This window comes from Leptonotus elevatus, chromosome 2, assembly GCF_054856555.1.
Source record: "Leptonotus elevatus isolate MCC_2025b chromosome 2, RoL_Lele_1.0, whole genome shotgun sequence".
In the NCBI taxonomy this organism is placed as follows: domain Eukaryota; kingdom Metazoa; phylum Chordata; class Actinopteri; order Syngnathiformes; family Syngnathidae; genus Leptonotus; species Leptonotus elevatus.
In genome coordinates, this window is record NC_141240.1 from 31377799 (window position 1) to 31401122 (window position 23324).

General features: G+C 42.0%; 1 protein-coding gene and 1 long non-coding RNA gene across 2 annotated transcripts in view; both read right to left on the bottom strand.

Annotated features, from left to right (window-relative positions):
- The window catches only part of LOC147179599 (uncharacterized), a 50797-nt gene extending 27970 nt beyond the window's left edge, over positions 1 to 22827 (bottom strand). The window contains 2 exon segments of the mRNA XM_086067906.1: positions 6171 to 7182; positions 22179 to 22827. Coding sequence (XP_085924032.1) covers positions 6171 to 6809 — 639 coding nt within the window. The 5' untranslated portion in view covers positions 6810 to 7182; positions 22179 to 22827.
- Positions 11914 to 14550, bottom strand: LOC147179600 (uncharacterized). Its single transcript, XR_015094206.1, has 3 exons — positions 14142 to 14550; positions 13169 to 13300; positions 11914 to 12736 (listed from the first exon to the last, which is right to left on the bottom strand). It is a non-coding gene; the product is annotated as an uncharacterized LOC147179600 (long non-coding RNA).
- Positions 22828 to 23324: the final 497 nt, after the last annotated feature.

The window sequence follows — 23324 nt, forward strand, 5'->3', positions numbered from 1 at the left end:
CAAGACTGCCTGTCCCCCTCACCCCATCATGTTTTAATAATTTTCTCAGCGATCACCACGCCTGAGTGTTGAGCACAACAGGAGAAAAGAGCGTTAGATTGCCACCTCAGCATCTAATGTGTCTCCCCACAACATCGAGCTGTCTTTGAGTCTGCACAGTTCGCACAGAGTTCAATTCTGGCTAGTCAGACTTGCATAAAACCTTGTCCCGCATCTGCATCTACATTCAACCGCTATCAACTATGCTGCTGTCAAATTAAATATGTTATTGTAATTTGGAAGAACCTTTTTGTTAATGGCTGACCTTGTAAACATGTTGTGGAGGATTAGACATCTGTCTGAGCATGTCAAGCTACATGTAAAGTAGCCTCATAAAATGGCAGAGAAATGTAAAGGATCTGCGCTATAACGCTCACCAAATAGATATGCTGCAGATGACGTCAGCGCTCACACACTTGAGCACTAAAACGTCTATTTTGCAGAAGAATGTGACAGTTATCAGATGTCAGCAGCATACTGCGGGATACTCGCTGCTTTCATGTTTACACGATTGTCGTGTGGATTAGTAACATAATAAGGCAAGTTCATAAAAGAAGCTTTGTTTGTTTCTTCAGACATTGGTCCAATTATGGTGCATTTGATTCCCTAATGTTCAAGTAAACATCCGGCATTTGGCATTCTGAAGTGGCGGGTGGTTGGGATTAGATTACTGTAAGCCACAACAGATCTTGGTAACAAGATAGATAGCTTGAAAAGAGCTGGCCCACATGCCAGATTAGAACGCCAGGCCACTAGGCCAACTTCACTAACTATGTAAACTGGAATAGCAATTTTAAGAGCCCATTGTGGATTATTGATTGAATATGCTCAGCAAATCGATCTGTCACCGAATTTAATTTCTTCTGCCCCTGATACTATCTGCAGTGTCAGACTAACAAATAATCACGTGAGTTAATCATTCATTCATGACAGAATACCCATCGATGGTTTGCAAGCTTGAGGCTTTAGCTGACCAAATGTGTCTGGTCCCTTTGGGTCGATTGGGTTCAGCTACAGTGTGTTATATTTTGTTTCTAAATGTAGACATTTATCAATACCGTCACCGGATGACTTCAACTAATGCAAATGGTTCCTGGGTGATCAGAACCAAATGTTGCCCACCCAGCATCACTTGCAGGCTAGCCATCCTGGAGGGGGGGATCCCTCCATCATTTTCTCTTTTCCCTAAATTGTTTTTTCTGTGGCTGGATGGTGGCAGTTCTTGACCAGGGGATGTCGTTGATATGTGTGAACTACAGGCATGTGCAGCCCTTTGACATGTTTTTGGGGGGGGCGGGGTATATATATAAAATTAACTCATTCACTGCCAGCCCAGTTAAAATGGAACTTTGACGTCTATAACCGTCAATGGCAGTGAATGCGTTAACTTGAGAACCAGCCAAAATCATCTCAAAACTCCTCTCTTCTTACCTTTAGCTTATCACAGATTTATTTTCCACACCAAATCCAAAAATATGTTTTTATTTTCTAAACAAGAGGCCTTTTTAGAGCCTTTCTGTCCAAGCATTGTTATGAGAGCACGAGGTGCAGATTACACGATGACAAAACTAATCCACGTACTTAATGGCCCTAAAGGGAGTGTTACAGTGTGAGCTGTGTTGAGCTGCTCCAGTCCGGGACAACTGGGTTGAACCAGTCTGCTTTCTGCTGCCGCTGGTATGCTGTCTGTGCAGGGTTTTTGTTCCAACCTGACAGGTCCCCGCTGTAATTAACTCCCTGGATCACTCTGCATGTTCACTCACACGGACAAAAATTATGGATGGCGAGAAAGCGAAAGGGTGTTGAGAGGCTGAGAGATAGACACATAATCGGAGCAACCATTTATATTATGGGGAGAAATACGTTTTCGTCATACATTACTGTATGACATCGTATCACGTGAGCAATCAGTGCGCCTCAGTAGAGTAAATTTTAGTCAGCATTAATTAATTTACTCGGCCGTGTGTGTTTTACTTTTTCATTTAGTTTTTTTGTGACACTTTTGAGAGAACGACAGTGCTAAAGAAGAACATCCAACAGAAGTTATCAATCACATTCAAGCCATGCTTTTGCTGTTTGGTTTGATAGGACCATCAATTAGTATTCAGCAGCAATTTGTAAACAAAAAAAACAGTTTGTGTTGTTTAACACCAAGGAGTAGTGAGTGAAGCTGTAGACTACTACTCTATGTCTAGCCACTCGCCGTCATAATTGTCGCTGTCAGGCAGAAATCCTGTATGTCCAAAAATGGACAGTTTCCTATTTTTCCACAAAACAATGCTATTAGTCTGTCCACACGTCATATTTTCTTTTTACACATTATCAACCTATTTAAAGTGTTGAAAATAGCTTGAGAACAAAGCTTACAACTCTCCTGAAGACTTCAACTGCCTAAGAAGTGTCATACTACACCGGCTTTTACTCATTCTGCAGTAGTCGTGCAACCTTTATGTTGCTTCGAAAATTCAAGTCTGGATGTTCTTTAGATAACTGAACATAGATAGGTGAGATACATATGAGTAAGCCTGTTTTGTTAAAAACGTAATGCTGTAACGTTTCGGCGCAGAAGGAAGCACGTCAGCCTCGAAAATACAATTATCTCCGCCTATTACACTGCTTAGTCGGGTCATAGCTTTAGTCATTGCATCATGGCTCTGCGAAGAAAGTGTTTAGGAAGATAATGAAACCACAGTTGTTTGCTTTACGAAGTATCTTTGATACATTCTGTCTGTTTAGGGATTTGCGTGAGCAGGGATGGCGTATTGATGTTAGTGTGGAATGGTATAGAATAGCGATGTTAAAAAAGAAAAGGAAAAAAATCCCCAAAAATAGTGAACTTGGAGATGTGAGGATTCTGCCTGACAGCAACATTATGCTTTTCACTTACGATTTAAAAGGCAGAGTGTTTAAGGTTTTAGTTAATGTTAACGAATGAGATGTGTGCACCCCTCTTTAAAGTTAAGAGGGTCTTCAAAATAGTTTTTTTTTTAACTAATTTGCTCCCCAAAATGTATAAATATGTTCTATTTTAAATGCCCCAAAGACGTATTTATACGTGTGTGGGTTTTTTTCTCAATGCTAGAGCATACAGAAAGCTTTGATGCAACTGTAATAATAATAAATTATTTTAAAATCCTACAATGTAATTTCCAGGATTTTTGTCCTAAATTCTGTCTCTCACGATTGACAATTTGACTCACTGCACAAATGATGAAAATTACAGACCAGAATCATTTTAAGTGGGAGAAGTTGTGTGTGTATGTGTGTGTGTGTGTGTGTGTGTGTGTGTGTGTGTGTGTGTGTGTGTGTGTGTGTGTGTGTGTGTGTGTGTGTGTGTGTGTGTGTGTGTGTGTGTGTGTGTGTGTGTGTGTGTGTGTGTGTGTGTGTGTGTGTGTGTGTGTATATATTCGCAATGATGGAGGCATGGAGGAAAATGCACAAGTGAGACAAATGTAAGGGAGATCTATTTTCTGCCTGTGGAATTTCACACAAAGAGAGAGAAGAAATATCCGTAAGAGCAATGCTGTCCAGTGTCCACACTGTGAGCTTTAATTTCCCAGTCTTTCATGCTTGGTTTGGACAACTAATCCCCTGGCTTCTCATCTTTGTGGAGAGAGGAAGTTAAGCAAGGTGCTCCCACAAAAAAAGCATCCACTTGTAAATTGTCTTCTTCACTTAAGGCATTGCGTTATGTAATCCTTTGTTTGTTGCTACCATCACTGAGTCAATTCTAATTTTAATGTCAACAATGTGTGACTCGCCCAAGCACTCATTAAAATGTCCCTGTGCTTTGGAATGACTTTGGTAATCAAGAGTAAACAGCGCAGCTCATAGTCAATGTGGTAGTCAAGCCTTAGTGTGCATGTGTGTTTGTGCGCGCTTGAATTTGCTCTCCGCATGTGGTGACTTAGTGTTAGCTAGGCAACTGCTCATTGGGAGGAATGCCATAGTAATCCGACATTTGGCTCATCTCTTTCTCACTCAGTCTCTCAGCTTTTTCTTTCACACACAGCACCTCTTGTCACTGTTGTATCGGTTCTCTCACACTCTCAGTCTCCATGTGTTTTGTCTTTAACAATAGCAACATCCTACCATCAGTTTACAGAATACTTTACATACAACTAGACAATAAAGTCTAGCAAGGCAGAAATTATACTTTAATGTTAATACTATTTTCTATTATTCATATACTGTTTTGTTTTGTTCTTATAGCAATGGGCTGGGCCTCTACTGTGGTGAAAGCATGTTTAGCAGAGGGGTACTGGGCTAATGGCATTTTACTTTGTATGACATCCTATCCAAGTTGGTCGAACGCACTTGCAGATAAACAGCGGCCAGCACAATTACCAGTAACACAGTACAAAAAAAAAACATTGTGGTCAACGCGGATAGCAGCATGGCTGCCAGTTGTCAGTCTGAAGACCGAAGTGATGATAAGCTCCAAACCGAACACACAAAGCCAGCAGTCAAATGAGGATGTATGCTACAACACTGCTTTCTATTGTACTTTCTATTCTCCTCCGCAAGAATGTCTCCCACGACTACGTGTTACAATGTTCTCCATTACGCCTCAGCTTTCATTTCCATTTCCATCGCCATCACATGCGTCATTACGTTAGGCAAGCAACAATGTGTGGGATCGGTTTGTGGCGCAAAGTGTCCCAAATATTACATTCATCGTAGTTATTAACAAATGTTAAAATAACATCCCCTTTGTAACAACTATGAATGAATAGAACATACCCTTACGAAATAGTGCCAAGCCCACAATTCTATAATTCATAACCGCTTAAGAAAAGACAGTCACAGTCCTCCTCAACAACCTAAAATCCTCTTTCAGATGCTGGTATTTACTGTAAAGGTTTCAAAACAAAGAGCTCCTCTAATTGTACACATAAAAGAGACGGTAATAATGTGCTGTCAGTGCAAATATTATAATTCATATTCATTGCAAGGTAACTAATCCTCATCACCTGCAATGTTGTTGTTTTTCCCTTCAACTTTTTCTTGCGTCCCTGTTCTGTACGACAGACCTGATCACGGAGGAACTATGAAAGGCGTAACTAGGGCGTGGCAATTGCTGCCTGTAGGGAATAGCTAAGAATGGGGTGTAATGTTTAACAATGCTGCCAAACAATTGTCATTGTCTGACAATGATTTCTTTATGTCACAACTCGTGTGACGCTGGCGCCAACGTGATCAAGTGATTTGTTCGCGGAATGCCACGTTGACACAGCAATGTCCCACTTTGTTGAATGCTGTGTGAACGACACAGGTAAATAAATACTGGCTCTACTGTTACATCTCTAATGCGCCAATTTTGCACTGGGAAAGGAACTTCTTTGACATTATTGGAATAAAATGAACCCAAGCTATTCGCAGGGATAGGGAAACATTCACAAATAACTAGGGGTGTGAATTGCCTAGTCTTGGCGATTCTATTCGTATCACGATTCATAGGTCACGATTCGATTCGATACCGATTAATCCCGATACAAATCGATTTTTTTTTTTTTGACTAAAATTTTGAAAATACTAATCAGTTAACTTGTACATGTACACTGTAAGATTTGTTTGAAAGTGTATTTATTTATCTGAAAATTCAGGCTTATAACTGAGCCACTGCATTTAACAAACAGGTTGCAGTCTGTTTCATGTTTGAACTGCACGGAAATAAATTATTAAGGCTTAATGTTCCAATAATATAACATTCTTCCATGCTTAATGTGTAAATCCTAACCCTAAGTAAGACGTATTGTTGAATATTCCCATAAAAAAATTTATGTTTAAAAATCGATTCGGCCACATATCGAATTGATTCGAGAATTGCGCGCTGTAATATCACAATATATTGCAGAATCGATTTTTTCTAACACCCCTACTAATAACCCAAGCTAAACTTAGCTCCTCCCAGTACCATACAGACAATTATGTCCTTGACACCAATTACTACTTTCCTATTAGCCATGGCTTTGATCTTGTGGCATCCTAGAGCATTATGTAATGAGCAGAGGTTTTTCAATGAATAGCTCAAGAGGTTCCTCAGACCAGACAAATGTGAATTTGTGAATTGCGAACGACTAGTCATCAAGGGTTCAGTATAGTGTGACAGAAAAGAGTAATCATGATACCTGAAGTTCACACCAAGCCACCTCCACCCAGGTCTCAGTGTCCAGGCCTTTGTAAACGGTCTTGAACGCTCCTCTGCCCAGTTCAATGTCGAATTTGAGGAATCTGCCTCCAGGAGAGGTGGCCACGGCTTTCATCTCTGCCTCCTCCTCCTGCTCACGTTCCCTCTCTTTCCCCTTTTGGGTGGGTGAAGAAGGAGGGCCACCCTTGCCAGGATCCTGGTCACTGGGACAGGATGGATCCTGGCGCAGGGCGGCGCAGGACACAGCTCCTTGCTGCTGGACATTGCTGGCGAAGACTGGATCAAAGGAGCAGAGCTCCAGGTGGGGCGCGCTCTGGGGAGCTTCTGGAAGATCCACTTCATCTTCCTCCTCACAAATCTCGACGCTCTTCCTGAAGAAGCGCTTCTCCCTCCTCTGACTTTTCTGGCTTGTATCAACTGGCAAGGTGGGCGTTGAGAAGGAAATTCCGGGTGTGACTAAGGCCACGACACCCTCTTGATGAACTTCTCCTGTCACTCCATGCTCTCCTGTCCTTCTCCACCCTTGAGCCTGAGATGGGTCAAGGTCCTCTTCTCTCTGCCCATCAGGTTTCTCCGACGAATCCTCCGTGCCTGTGGGCTCTCCTGGGTCAGTAGCCATGGAGATGTGGAGTTTTTTCTCAGTCCGCCGGGACCTCCTTTGCAAATTTTCTCCTCCGTCAGTCCCCGTCTTCTGTCTCTCACCTTCGCTGGTCCACCAGATTATTTTTTCTGTGCTCAAACTAGTGACCCTTAGCCACTTTCATTCCTTTCTCGTTCGACATTTCTTCAACAGTGAGATCACAAGAGAATAGTTTATGTCCTCACTTTCCGCTGCTGCATCCTCCACATTTTCTTCAGAATCCACTTGAGGCCTCCAATAAGCCAAGCAAATAGCACTCCTTCAAGGCCTTATATTAACACACTCAAGCAGCGTATTTTCACAAGCCTGCTGGAAGTGGTGGAGTCTTCGAACGAATGTTTTCAACTAAAGCCTGCAAGACAACAAAAACAACATAGATAGTTAAGAGGCTGAGAATGAAAGGAACATGGATGATTCTCAGAAAACATGGTCTGTTGAGGGCGAGTCAAGATTTGTTCCCTTTAAAATCAAGCACCGAATTGACTTTTCGCAATTTTGTATATATTCTGCAGATAGAGCGGCCGCTGCTCGAGCCCTATTTATTTTTCAAGTAGTGCAATCAGAGCAGAAGATCAACAGTACGCAACTTTACTATGTAAACATTGCAGATATATCAAAATGAAACAAACATCTACATTCCGTTTCAAGTTCTAGAAATGTAGTAGTATTCGTTTTGTGCATTCACCCACCTTATCATTTATGAATTTAATAGACTGTTAGATTTAATTTTGCACCGTGTGTTTGTGTTGTGTGGTGGTATATCACTTCTGGGGTTCGGTAAAAGCTTTTCTCCAGCATATCGAGCTGCCTCGGTCATTTGTATCATTTGCCATTGCCATAATTCACCATATGAAACATATCTTTTTGCCTTAAAGACATATTTAACTATGGCAGAGAATTGGCACAATAAAACCTTTTCGATCGCTCACCTCTAGGGGTCATGAAAATTAGACGCAGGGTTATCAGGAAGACAGCAGCGTTATAACTGGCATTGATGTTTCTGTATTAGGCAATTTGTAACTAATGGTTGTGTTTCCATAGTCAGGAACCCGGCTGCTGCCAGCGGGATCGAGCGGATTCACCTCCGATGGGCACCAGGGGTTGATATTCGGATTCACGGCATGCCAGTGGGTTAATTCTGTGGGTGCTGTCCCCCCTGGCGGGGAGTGGGCGGGTCTGCCCCTCTGTTGGCTGCTGGGTGGCGGCTGCGTCTTGGCCGTTCCCTGGGTCTCTTGGGGGGTGCTGCGTTGCGGGGCTTTCCCTGGTGTCGGGGGCGGCGCCGTTCCGGCGCGGTCCGTCGCTCTGGGCCCGGCGACGCGGTTCGGGGCCTGTGGGCCGCCGGGGTGCCCGGTGGTTCCCTCTCCCCTCCCCCTTCCTCCCCCTTGCTGCCTCTCCCTCCTCGCCTCTCCCCGCCCGTCCTCCGCCTCCTTGTCCCCTCTCCCTCGTCGCCCTTCCTCCTCCTCTCCCCCTCTCCTTGCGTCCCTGCCGCTGCCCCCTGCCCTTCTTGTCGTCCCCTTCCCTCCTCCCTTCCCCTTCCCCGGTACGCCTTCCTTCCCCTCCCCTGGGCCGGGGGCTCCATCCATGGCCCGGGTCTCGGTGCTATGGGGGCCGGCGGGGGTGGCTGGGGTTTGGTGTCGTGCCCGCCCCGCTCCGGTGGGCGTCCTGACACCTCGGGCGGGACCCAGTATCCGGGGGGCGAGCCCTATCGCCCCGCCGGACGGGTCCCATATGCCCGCCGGGGTCCTGGTGGGGTGGGTGGGGGCTTGGTGGGCCGGTGCGCCTCCTGCCCCCGCCCGGTTGGGGGGGGCCCCGCTGGTCACACCTCTTAACTCACTACACTAGGTTTGCACAATACACTTTTATAGACATATAGGGCACATAACACACTTTGGGGGGTGGGGTAGGGTGGAAACACCGTCTTCACCCTACAACTCCCCTCCAATTTTAATACACCACACAACTTGTGGGTGGGGGGGGGGGCTTGGGGGCCTGTGGGGGTGCCATCGGTTGGGGGCCGCAGTATAGAGCAGTGCTGCGGTCCCCTGTCCGTGTCGCCACCCCCCCCCCCCCCCCCGCCCTATCTATTTTTTTTAATGCACCACATACACTCAGCAACATGCTTGGGTGGCGGGTGGATCGGAGCGTGGGAATATCATTTCCATCGGCTCCGGTTCACCTGCTCCTAATTTTAATGCACCACACACACACACTTGTATATACACTGGGTGGGGTCACATTCACGGTTTAGGGGTAGAGTTCGCCAGTCCGCGAGCTGGCGGACTCAGTAACAGGGGTTAATTTTCACAAAGAACGCTGGGGTGACGACCGGGGCCTTCCCCCGCTGGGCCTGGGGTTCGGGGGTGTCGGCCGCCCTCCGGTGCCCCCATCTCCCCCTTCTGCCCCCGGTGTTCCGTCCTTCCACACGGCGGGGGGTGGGGTGGGCGCGGCTGCCCTCTCCGCTCCACTGTCCGGCCCCTCTTCGGCGCCGGTGCCTGGGTGCGGGTGGTCCCCGGGGGCTGGGGGTCGGGGGTTGGGGGGCTGCCGGTTGGTCGGGGTGGGGTCGGGGGGGGGGGGCGGCTTTGTTGGGGGGGGGCGGTGGTGGGGGTTGCGGGGTGGGGGGGTGCTGGGGGTGGGGGGTGTCTGGGGGATTGGGGGCATGGGGGCGGCTGGGGCTGGGTTGGGGTGGGTGGCGGGGGGTGGATGGGGGGCGGGGGGTGGTGGGGGGGCGGGGGTTGGGGGCCGGTGGGGTGCCTGGTGGGCCTGCAGTGCCCCGTCCTGCTGCGTTGGGCCGGGGGCGCGGGCCGTGTTGGGGCGGGGGGCGCTCCTGCTCCTGGGTTTGCTCTCCGGCCGGTGGCCCTGGTGGGGCCCGGGGGTCGTCCTTTGGCGCTGCCGCGGCCTGGGGGGCCCTGAGGTGTTGCGCTTGCTCTGTTCCGGCGGGGGTCGACGGCTCCCCTCTTTGGTGGAGATTTTCATGCATGCCAGATCCACCACACCAGCATCTACCGAAACTCAGACACAATCTGTTTCCTCCTCAGGTTATTGAATCGGTGGAGGCTGGTGTCTCGGATCTCACGCGGCTTCGTCTGTCCTTCCTTCCTTTTCTCGGTCTCTCCGTTGGTCTCTTGAGGCCTCCCTGACTTTATGTTTTTTGGATTTGTTGGGGTCTGGATGTTTCTTGGGCTGGGGAGGAGTTCTGGTGGGGGGTGTCTGGTCGGTGCTGGATTTCACCTTCCTTGGTTTTCTTCGGTCCCCTCGGGTCTCCTGGTGTTCGATTTAGGTGAACGGTATAAGATTTTTTTTTTCTAATAGGTTTTCTGGTGAGCTAACAAACACACGCACGCACGCACGCACACACACATACTCACCCACACACACACAAAAAAAAAAAAAAAAAAAAAAAGTATGTATGTATGTATGTATATATGTATATATGTATGTATATATGTGTATATATATATATATATATATATTTAAAAAAAAAAAAAAAAAAAAAAAAAAAAAAAAAAAGAGCAATGATGATGACATTTCCGAATGAACAATACTGAGCTCTTAGAAGAAAAAAAAGAAAAAAAGAAAAAAAAAAAAAAAAAAAAAAAAAAAAAAAAAAAAAGGAAGACATTCTATGGATGCACTAGTAGTGTCTCTCTCTCTTGAGGCCAAGTTGCGTGATGGCCAAGCTAACTTCACTTATTAGCCAACAATGCAGATTACTTTAATTTCTCTACACCACAGAAGTAAATTGAATTTAAATAAATAAATAAATAAATAAATAAATAAATGTATTGGAAAAAAATAACAATTCTAACCACTCCCTTTTCTTGAATCATTTTACTTTTCAATATTAAACACACATTTAATATCAGAAAATTACTTTTGACACTACTTAAGTAGAGGAAATGTGAGATACTTAAAGAGTTAAGACTTTTTACTCAATCTACAAGTTGATTTAAATGTCCAAAGTTATTTTATTTTAAGATACTTTTACTTAAATACTCTTAACTCTCTAAGATAGTCTAAACAAGACTGGCTGCAGTTAGTAATGCCTATCCTGATCATGAAATATGGATGATGAACTATGGACTTGCTCGGTGTGAATATTTCATGCGCAACGGGACTGACAAAGCGTACGGAAAGTATAACGTGGTGTGATTATATGGAGCTTTGGAATTGCCTCTTAAAGCTTCAGGTGAAACTAAATAATAAGGATTTCCAGCACTGCTGTTGAGTAAATCTTTTATACACCATTCTTGTTACTACTTACTAGGGCTGGGCAATAAATCTAATTAATTAGATACATCTTCATTTTAAAAATCGAATCGTTGAAAATGTTCTAAATCGTGAAATCAAATTTTGTCTTTTGGATTATTAAAAGCTGTTGTTCTTATGTTGTGTTACATTCAAAGGTTTTTATGGCAGAATGCTGGATGGGTGCTTTACAAGGCATGTTTACAATAGCTAACAACTACTTAATTGTGGCATTTAAGAAAAAAATATGAATGTTAAGTTTATGTCCAAACAAATTTAGAATCAGTATACATTATTGTTGTCTGAACATTTTGCACAGGAATTATTTTTGAATAAATGAAACCTTTAAATAAATGTTTTTGGGGTTTATTAGATTAAAATCGTCCTGAATCGAGATTGTATTTTTGGGCCATATCGCCCAGCCCTACTACTTACTATTATCAAACATTATTAAGTGTCACACAAGCAAAAGCAACCAGTGTCATAATTACCAGTTCAAATGATAGACTGTTCAAACACAGCCTTGACTTAAAATCAAGAGGGGAAACGCATAACACTATCAACCAAACAAGCTAGCAACATGCTAATGTAGCAGTGCAAGTCCCACACAGATGAACTCAAGTGCATAACACAATCCACAGAAGATCGAGATGTCATTTGTTCACAAAGCGTGGCTGAGCGTCGTATCATCAAGACACCGGCAATTGGAAAACAGGAAGTAGAAATGTGTCAAAGTAAAACTGCTTAACATAACCAAAACATGATCTTAAGTTAAAGTAACCTCATATTTCCTCACCAACTTTTCTATACAATGTGTTCGGTATGTCAGGGAGTGCATTGGTATTGGCGCAGTGGAAGTAAACAGTCGGCTGCAGGTCAATGTATTAACTCACCTTTTACGACTTCTCCATATTACTTGACACTCAAACATGTTGGTCAGTGAAGGACCACTGCTATAAGGTAGCACTGTCTCGGATTAAAGCACTTCCAGTTCCAAGTTCTGCACCACGCGGATAACATATGCATGTCCAATTGAAATGTGCTCTCGACTCGCAGACAGCCACAGTCAGGAGCAAGTCCAGACCCAAAATTTCTTACAACCAAAAAGGAAAGCATCACACATGTTGCTACTTGCTTTGAAACAAGCCAGGCAATAAGATGGCAGTCAAATTATAAACACAATAGGCCTTAAGGTTTCTTAAGTAGAAAAAGAACTCAATTCCAGCTATGCCACATTCCTAGATGTTGGCGATAGCTATAATTAGCATGAAACAGGTGGCTATGATGTAAAATGATTAGGTTACCTTACAATATGCAATTCAACAACAAAAAATACACATTCACGGCATGCCAGTCATTGAATCGGTGGAGGCTGGTGTCTGTGGATCTCACTCGGCTTCGTCTGTCCTTCCTTCCTTCCTTCCTTTCCTTAGTCTCTCCTTCGGTCTCTTGAGGTCTCCCTGATTTTATTTTTTTGGATTTGTTGGAATTTAGATGTTTCTGGGGTTGGAGAAGAATTCTGGTGGGTGGCCCGGTGGTTGATGTCTGGTCGGTGCTGGATTTCACTTTCCTTTGTTTTCTTTGGTCCCCTCGGGTTTCCTGACGGCGGTGTTCGGTTTAGGTGAACGGTATGGGATTTTTTCTAATAGGTTTTTGGTGAGCTAACAAATACACGCACGCACGCACATACAAAAAAAATAAAATAAAAAAAATATTAATAATAATAAGAATAAGAATAATAAATATATATGTATATATATATATATATATATATATATATATATATATATATATATATATATATATATATATATATATATATATATATATATATATATATAAATAAATAAATAAAACAAAAACAAAAATACACATGAATTTTGTCACGCATTCTGATTGATCAGAGACATTGTAGCATACAGTATTTGAATTGTTTGTATACAAATGGTCTATAGAGTGCCTGTCTGTCAATCAGGCATGAAATTACACAACCAAGTGAACCTTGTGTGAGCTGCTCATATACAAAAATTGTGCAAGGTCTTCTGAACTATGCCTGAATCGTGATGTTACAATGGAGTTAATTTGCATAATACCATCTCCAATACTGTTTCCCGACCCATTAGCAACGACACTGGGCGAAGATTCATCATTTGAAGTGATGGTCAGAGTCCATCCGTTGCATTACAGGAAAGCACGTTTAATGCAAAGTCAGACGGTAAGCAGAGCTGCAGTGTTACAACAGATTAGCATTAGTTAACAGCTTTATTGACATTAAGACGACTTGTAAAAAAAAAAAATATATATATATATATATATATATATAACCATCCTTAACTCATTCACTGCCAATGAATAGACGTCAAAAATTCATTTGAACTATTTCTATTAGTTTAACATTTGTTCCCACTTTTGTTAACAAGAGTATGAAAACCTAAAAAAAATTATTGTACATTTAGAACAGATATAAAATTTGTGATTAATCGTGAGTTAACTAGTGAAGTCATGCGATTAATTACAATTACAAACTTTAATCGCCTGACGCCCCAATTTTTTAATAATGTTTTCTTTTTTTATTCATTCACTGCCATTGATGGCTATTAACGTCAAAAATTCATTTAAACTATTTTTATTAGTTAATTTTTTTTTCCCCACTTTTGTTAACAAGAGTATGAAAACCTAAACATTTTTTATTGTACATTTAGAACAGATATAAAATGCGTGATTAATTGTGAGTTAACTAGTGAAGTCATGCAATTAATTACAATTAAAAAAAATTCATCGCCAGTCGCACCTAATTTTTAATAATTTTTTTTAATGAATTTATGAGAGTGAATGAGTTAATCTAATGATGAAAACACAAACACAAGTCAATACTGTCCAGTGCCCACTAAACATCCAATGTTTAGTGGGTGATCACCATTGTATTACAACTGGCAAAATGTTACATTACCAAGAATATTGTGGACAGGAAGAGCTTTTGTACACTGTGCAATGACAATCAAGATTAAATAAAGAAGGTAAATAGGACATTAAAAATTGGGCAAGATGCTATGTAAAGGCACTGACCGACTCAATCAGGATGTGAAGATCTGTTCCGATTGAACACAAAAAAAAAAAGATAAATGAGGCAAATTGCCTTGTCGGCAGGATCTTATTGGCTACGTTTTTCCTCAGGGCAAGGAGTTCCCATGAAATCCACATACCGGATGGAGATATCACAGAACATCAAGCTAGTTCAACCCATCACTGGCTCCCAATCACACACGCAAACACATACAAGCACACATATCGTAAACACAAAGGCAAGCTAGCTTCGAACAAACATCGTTTTTCCACCTCTTTCCCTTTCTTCCTCATGAATGTCAAGAAGAATGCACACGTTTGTTTGCGTTTGTTTTTCAACATTCCCCCCCAAAAAACTTTGTAGGCGAGTGGGGTACAGGCAAGTGGAAAACTTCCATACCAATAATGTTGGTTTGGAATCTTCTTTTGTTCAGATTGCACCATTTCCTCATATTCTCAATGAATAATCCATCAATTTAAAAGGACAAAGATTAACTCATTCACTGCCATTGACGGCTATAAACGTCAAAAATTCATATGAACTATTTCTATCAGTTACATTTTTTTTCTTCCACTTTTGTTAACAAGAGTATGAAAACCTAGAATTTTTTAATTGTACATTTAGAACAGATATACATTTTTTGATTAATTGTGAGTTAACTAGTGAAGTCATGCTAAATTGCTATTGCCTCTTGCCCCTAATTTTAATCATTTTCTTCTTCTTTTTTTTAATGAATTTATGGCAGTGAATGAGTTAAGGGGTCAGATTCAGACTAATTACACTTTGGGTATATCAGCTGGCTTGCGACCTTACTGGCTCAGCGCAGGGCCGTAGTTAGTCATTTGGGGCCCAAGGTAAATGCAGCTTGATGGAGGTAAATGGTGCCTGAGCTGGTGTGCGAGGCGGGTACAGTACGTTCCCACTAGATATAGTCAAGCTTGCCTCCACACAGGTAGCAGTCCTCTCAAGAGGGGTGTGGGTGGGCATACTTATTGCCCCTTGGCCTGGTATCTGTACACTGGGGTTCACCCCACTGGACAAGAAAGTAGCATCCCTCCACCTTCGGGCGGGGGTATAGATCCTGACTTGTCTGTGCCTATGCACCAGGAACAGATTCATGGGATTAACCTGCAAAAAAATGGCTCCTCAAAATTAGTAAATGGCTTCTCAAATGAAGTAAGCGTCATGGACTTGAATGGTCGCCAACTGCTAGGTGGTGCTGTACTTTGGAAACCCTGCATTTGTAATCCTTTAGTTCATCGCACATTAAATTCCTGAATCCAAACTGTTGCAGGAAAATCAGGCAGGCAGACAAAAGTGGAGCCAGGGGACTGTTTGTGTGTAAAGGGGGTGGGGGGGTATTGTCAACTGGGGAGATGGAAGAAGGGGGGGAGGGAGGCAAGGGGCTTTCGGAGAGTGGTGGGAATACTGTGTGCGTGAATAAGAACAAGAGAGGGATCAAGAGGGGAGGGGGCACAGACAAAAGAGGGCTGGAGGGATTTTGTCTGATAAAATATGTGCTCGTGTTGAATGTGTGAATGAAAGCAGCAACTATAGCTAAATGGTTGCTTTTGAGATGGGAGGAGAGGGCAGAGAAAGGGGAGGTGACTTTCAACAACAAAAATGAAAAAGGGAAAAAAAATATATTGCTGATATTCATTTCATTCTGAATTTCTTATGGAGCGTTGAGTATTTAATGACATTATTACACAATGACATTTTTTTCGACATACTGTTCACAAAACTGCTGCCTAGTAAATAATCACATCTGCTAGTACTGTACTAATGTAGTACTGTATTTATTATTCATCTACAGTTGCCATATACACTGCTGTGGATCATTCTCCTTGCTTGGTGACGTAAATGTGTGCAGTAATAGTACAATTGTGATGTGCTGCTGCAATTGACTGCCACAAAATGTGAATGTCCTCATTGTGGGACAAATGAAGGCTCATTCCATTCTATTAACAGTTGAACTATTTCTATTAGTTTAACATTTTTTTTCCACTTTTGTTAACAAGAATATGAAAACCTAGAAGAAAATTATTGTACATTTAGAACAGATATAAAATGTGTGATTATTCGTGAGTATTGAAGTAATGCGATTAATTACAATTTAAAAAATTAATCGCCTGACGCGATAAAAAAAAGAAAAGAGAAAAGGTTATTAAAAAATTAGGGGCGTCAGGCGATTTTTTTTTTTTTATCGTAATTAATCGCATGACTTCACTAGTGGATTATTATTTTTTAACTAATAGAAATACTTCAAATGAATTTTTGACGTCTATAGCCGTCAATGGCAGTGAATGAGTTAATGTCAGGTCACCTCTATACTGTCTGCAACTCAATTTTGGAAGAAAAAAAAATCTTCACACACACCTTGCACCATTTAAAATGCCTCTCATTAACAAAAAAAACCACTGAAACAAAACAAAATATATTGTTGTCAATTACCTCTGCAAGCACATGCGCTGATCTGCAGAGAGCTTCCATAGCATCATAAAGAAGAAGGGTAAAAAAGGAATTTCTAAGGCATGAAACATACCATTGAACACAGTGAAGACAGTGTCATTATCAAGATATGGACATGCCTCCAAGATGTATGAAAAAAGACGAGAATAAAATTGGTCAGGACTGAGCGAGGTTGTCTAAAGGTCGATAGCAACACTGAAAGAGTTATAGTTGATAAGTACATCAGTCTCCTTTCTTCAGCATATGTCTGGGCTGGGGCAGGGTGGAAAGACACAAGCTTTATTCTTAAAAATAAACTTGAAATCATCCAAACACGTGAAAAAATGTGTGATAGTTCGATGTAGCACTGGGCGATACGTCGATATCAAAACGTATCACAATAGTCATAGTCAATATTAGGGGTGGGAATCTTTGAATGTCTCACGATTCGATTCAGATTTTTGGGCCTGCGATTTGATTCAGAATTGATTTTCGATTATTAACAATTTTTGATTCAAAATGACTTGGCAATGATTTTTCCTTCAATTTATAGATGTGCAAATAATTGTAATGATCTACTCCAGTCTGACTCGCTAATGCTAATTAGCGCGCTACTCGCAGCACTTTTATCACTCAAAAGAACGGCTCCACGCTGCAAAAAAACCAAACTTTTATTGGAATAACTCAATCGTGATTTTTTCCTTCTACTCTCTAATGTAGCTACAACTTAACAGTGTATTAGACCGCGTGGAACCACACTGCCCCTCAGTGGCCAAATCGGGTACAACATGAACAGCGCTCCAAATAAAGGCACACACAGACAAAGGCAAGACAGTATGAAATAATTTAAATAAAATCGATTTTGGGACATTTAAAATCGATTCTGAATCTTTTTTGGGCCACACCCCTAATCAATATCAATAGAAAATAGGTCAATAGAATGCTCAATAGAACTGAATGTGTAAGCAAGCAAACCCCGATCTCAAACTGCAAGCATTCAGACATAGATGATAGATTTGTGCCACAATTACAAGCAGGCAAGAGGAAATATTGAGCGCAAAATGTGTTTTGAGCGCACAAGAACCATTCTTACGAGCCAAGTCCGCCGAGTGCTCATCTGCCAACTCGAAGAAAAAAGCCACTGAAATAACGAAAGAGTTCCCGTGCGCGCGCACACATACATACACACACAGTGTGCTTTTTCCCCCCACCTGGATTGTAGAGGTTTTAGGGCATATTAATGGTGAAAAAAGTATTGAAGTCATTCATCTTGGTCCCATTTGTTATATCATAAAAACATGGCATTTGAAAAGGGCTATCTCAAGTTTTTACATCCAGTCTATTCCTTCCATTTTAATCCCTAAAAAAAAATATTGGCACGATTATATTGCCAATATAATTTATTTCAATCAATCAGCAATACATTCTTAATACCTCCGCAAATGACCGCTTCCAGCATGTTCCACCAATGAAATGACGTTGTAACATTAATCCAGATGTAAGAAGATGCAAGTTTCCAACAGTGTTAAGAAGAGTGGCAAATACTGACTTCACACTTTTATCCGGACCCACAGCAACATTTTAATGGGGTTTTCCTTTCCATGTCAATCGATTAGTAGTTTTTGTGCGAACGAACAGACTCGAGAAAGCATAAAAACTGCAAGAACATAATTGACCTTTTTCTAGCTACACCACTGAAATGCGGACTGGCCAAAACTCACAGCACAAAAAAAAAAAGGTTCTGCACATTCCTGGTGTTGATCTGTTGAATTAAATGATGCATTTTACAAGGTCTGGGCAATTCATCGATTTTATCTTTTAAATTAAGAGTTTATATGAGGTTGTGATGATTTTAAAAAATAATAATAATTCTGATGTGCATTCTCAGCGCATTGAAACGATCAATCGTATAACTGGACTGCTGTCTTCCAATCAATTCAATGTCATGAGAATGAAACGGCGTGGATGAATGCGAATATCCAAAAGCGATGTGCACTGCTTTGATTTAAACTCCACTTTTTCTTGATATTACTTAAAATATCCATCCATCCATTTTCTGTACCACTAATGCTATTCAGTCGTGAGAAGCTGAAGGCTTATTCCAGCAGACTTCTAGCAACTATTTTTCCCGAAAAGCGACTCTAAGCAACAAGACAACATAAATGGAATGATTTTAAATGACAAGAAAGAAACTGCGGCTTGGTAGAGGACGTGTTTGCAAAAACGTAATCCAACACTCTTTGACAAATTCAATATTATTCAACACTGTCTTAAAATAAGCCGTGGCTCAGGGTGTCGTCCAGTAAGCAGAAGGTCGGCTGTTCGATTCCCGCTCTCCCCAAGTCATGTGTCGTTGTGTCCTTGGGCAAGGCACTTCATGTTTGGTGGTGGTCGGCGGGGCTGTAGGCGCACACTGGCAGCCACGTTTCCGTCAGCCCATATCTGATTAGATAAATCCGATACATTATTATTATTATTATTATTATTATAAATGTTTACAATCAACTACCAGAGTTAGCCTGTCTGCAATTATTGAAACAAATACTTGCTACTGAAGTAGATAACATAGCTAACTAGCATGGCTAACATCAGCACATTTCCGCTCTAACGTTATCTTCGAAAAGCAGACCTACTCAATAGGAGGGTCCTTTGTTGACAAATTTTGGCGCATACGCGGTTGGCTGTGTGGCAGAAAATGAAAGTGGGCTCAGCCATGTTGTACAGATGCGACTGTATCAGTATATATGTGGCCAAACCGGGTGCAACATAAACAGCGCTCCCAATAAAGGCACAAACAAACAAAGGGAAAACAGTATGAAATAATTTAAATAAAATCGATCTTGGGGCATTTAAATCGATTTTGAATAGTACTAAATGAGGATGGATTTTTTGGCACACCCCTAATAGTCACAAGTACTTACCGGTTATAAAGTGAGCCTCACAAACCCGTCAGCATCAACCGGAATCCAGGCTTTGAGCGTCAAGTTATACCGTCCTGATCGCTCGCAGCCATTTCTTTCTTTTTTTGCGGCCCCTTTCGGTGGGAATACGATAAAAGTTTTTATCAGGCCCCCGACGGGCCGTACAATTGATGGCACAACAACAATGAACCATCTGCTTGTTTCTCCATCAAATGTGCAAAAGCATCAAACTACATGCAAAACACGCCGTTTCTTGCCACACAGTATCCCGTGATGTAACGCGCGAAACATAAACAATACGTCACACAGGATCCTCCTCTACTCATTCTCTGACAAGTACTTTTACTTATGTATCACGTTTTAACTTCTCAAAGTCAAATAGATTGTGATCAATGAAAAAAAAAAAAAGTTCTTTACGCAAACATTTCCGAATAACACATTTTAGAGCTGCAATACCGTGATAGCACAAAAACCCGGGACTGGTCTCCAGTCTATAACAAGGCAGATACAGTAAAGAGATAAACAACCATTGGCAACCAAGCTAGTGTACCACTGCACCATCGGTGCCTCACAACCGTAACATACAGCTCACCTTGTTTCGTTTTATTCATTTGCAAGCCTCGAGTAAATGATTGCAGGGGTGCCTACTTGCCAACATTGAGTTGATAGCAAGTAAAAGGTGTGATATCGACAGAGCCATTATCGAAAAAGATTACCCTAAATGGGTAACTGATGCAAGCTAATGCAACTACATTTCACAGCATTATTAATGTAGCACTTGAACGTATCCGGCACTTCGCCCGCACTCAGCATTATTCCCACAGAGCGAGATGGAAGCACGGTGACGTGGAGGGACACCGTTGAAGTCAAAAGCTCACGTTGAGCCCGTGTGAAGAAAGGACTGTTACTCAAGTTCAAATCGAGAAAATAAAAACAACGGCCATTAGTCGAGTGACTTGAGCACATGTTGCTCCTGAAAACATTGAATGAATTCAAAAGTAAACGCACTCCGATTGTTCTCTTTGCATTAGCAAAGCCAAGGCTGAAAACACAAGGACTTTTGTCCAATCCAGGTCAGGCATGGGCGAGTGGAGTGTAGGTAGCGCACACTGCGAGGAGAGACACAAACAACCAAGTGTTATCTAAGCCCGTTTTCTGTTGTCTATCATCGCACTCGGCCGGCAAAACCAGATGAGAAAGAGGGAACAGCTCCTTAATGAGACTGTTGAGTGGAAATTACATGCTATGATTATTTGCTAAGTGGCAAACGAGCCCTTTTTTTTACCTCTGCAAAAGGCCGGCTGAAGCTTTATGGATGACTGAGCTGGCTGAGATCAGAGTTGACTGGAGTGGCTCAGCAGCTGTCGGCCTTTTTTAGTCAAGTGAGCACCCACTCGCCCTTGCCATGGACATCGGATGCAATACTTGCAACATCAATACAGGAGGAAAAATAGGGAAAACAAACGTGTATTTTGGGAACATCCCTCCAAGTCAAATGCAATGAAAGTACGTTATTTATAGTCTGCACATGGAGTCCACGAGTTACCAACATGGTCCCTGCAGGCACCAGGTCACCCCCAAGGACCCCACGGGTAGACCGCGGGCCGGTTCTACAAATAGCACACCACCAGTGATGGGGCATTGTGATTGCCTAGGAATACATTATGTTACCTTGGACTCATTTACTGACATAAATTCCTTTTTAAAAAAGATTATTAAAAATTAGGGGCATGAGGCGATTAAAATGTTTAATTGTAATTAATCGCATGACTTCACTAGTTAACTCACGATCTGTTCTAAATGTACAATAAAAAAAATCTAGGTTTTCATAGTCATGTTAACAAAAGTGGGGAAAATAATGTTAAACTAATAGAAATAGTTCAAATGAAATTTTGACGTTTATAGCCGCCAATGGCAGTAAATCAATTAAAAAAAGAAGAAGAATAGATTATTACAAAATTCGGGGCATCGGGTGTTTAAAGTTTTTAATCGTAATTATTTGCATGACTTCACTAGTCACGATTCATCACAAATTTCATATCTGTTTTTTCATACTAGGTTTTCATACTATTGTTAACAAAAGCGGAAAAAAATGTTTAATAGAAATAGTTACAAGAATTTTTGACATTTATAGCCGTCAATGGCAGCAAATTAGTTAATTTCCTAGTTGGACAATTTTAAACTGTAAACATTAGCAAAGATGTTTACAGTAATATAGTGTAGCATACTGTGTTGATATTGATCTGTTTCCTACCTTGATAATAACCTTTTTAGATGTTAACTTGATTGATCTTAACAATTAATAAGAAGGGCAAATTTGTTAAATCAGAAGTGTGTATCAAACTGGTTACAAAAAGGTTGGTGACCCCTGATGTAGACCATAGACCATGATGCTTGTAATGCTGCTATGGACTACATGTCAATACTTCACAGGTCAGGCTACTTTGTCTTTGAGCATGAATGTGCAAAATCAACCCAAACATGCGATAATAATTATATAATATTGTGCGATGTCGAGTCCAGGGTTAAACAGGAGGTACTTGATAATAAGTCAATACAATGTGTAAAAGTAAGCAGATATTTAGAAACATAGTAATGTGCTTCAATTGGATGGGGCTAACATTCCTGCATCGTATCAACACAATTCAATGAATAAACTTCACTCACCCGAATGCAACATCGTGTCTGTCAGGTCCGCGATGGATTTCTTTCAAGAAAAAAAACACCGAGCCACTTCAGCACAAAACAAAAAGAAAACGATTAGTATTCCTATGTACAAACGTTAGAGCTCGATATTTACACTAAAAAAATAATTGGGGAAAACACGTTTAGATAAAACGTCATAAAAAAATAGTCCGGCTTTTTGTATATTTTCACTGTGGTTGTTGAAGGCTTGAAAATTGCCCGAGTCGCCGCCGACTTTCGATGAGAGTCAAGCTGTCTGTGGAGCTGCGCCGCCGGTGGGTTACGGTGCTCCGGTTCTCCTCCGCAGGTGCTCCGGTTCCTTTCCGCCGGTTCTGGGCTTCGCCTTGTTCCTCACACGATGCCCGTCGCCGCCGCCGCTGCCGCCGCCTGACGACAGTCCCCGTCCGCTGCTCGCGAGCGGCCATTCACTACTTGGCTAGCAGGCCAAAAGATAACGTCTGTCACTTGACTGCATGACATTATTTAGAAGAAATGCCCCTGCAACTGCACCGCGGCGGGCCTGTGCGTGACGGCTTCCCCCTGTGTGAGCTCAACCGAGTGTTCGCCTGTGTACACTTGCCACAGGGTTCATCATCACCATCATCGTCACTACCATCATCTTCATCAGCCGAGCGCCACACGCTTGTGGCCAATCATCGACCGTGCTGCGTCCACGTGATTACCTTTTCAGTCATCCAGTCTTTCAAGCCTGTACTAGTCACAGATATTTTAATTCAAGCGCAAGGGCAAATGAAGAATTGCATAAAATACATCACCATTAAAATAGCTCACGTTTGTCTTTCTGCAACGGCAGAGCAAAGCAAATCGCGATGTGTACTTTTTGTTCCATGGTTTCCTAAAGAAATGATGAATGTAGAACAGGTTGTGTATCCAAATATCCCCGAGGGTGCGTGAGACTGGCTGCTTGCGTTCACATTGCAAGAGCCTATGATATTTATTTACCCAACATAAACAATTCCTTTATTGTCAACTTCACTTGATTATTGCTTCATATCGTTGGTTTTTTTTACTATTTGAAGCATAGACACAAGAAATTTCGTTTCCCCGGTATGAATTCAACATAGTGGTACAAATAGTTTAATTGGGTTTGGCCAAATGGACAAGAAT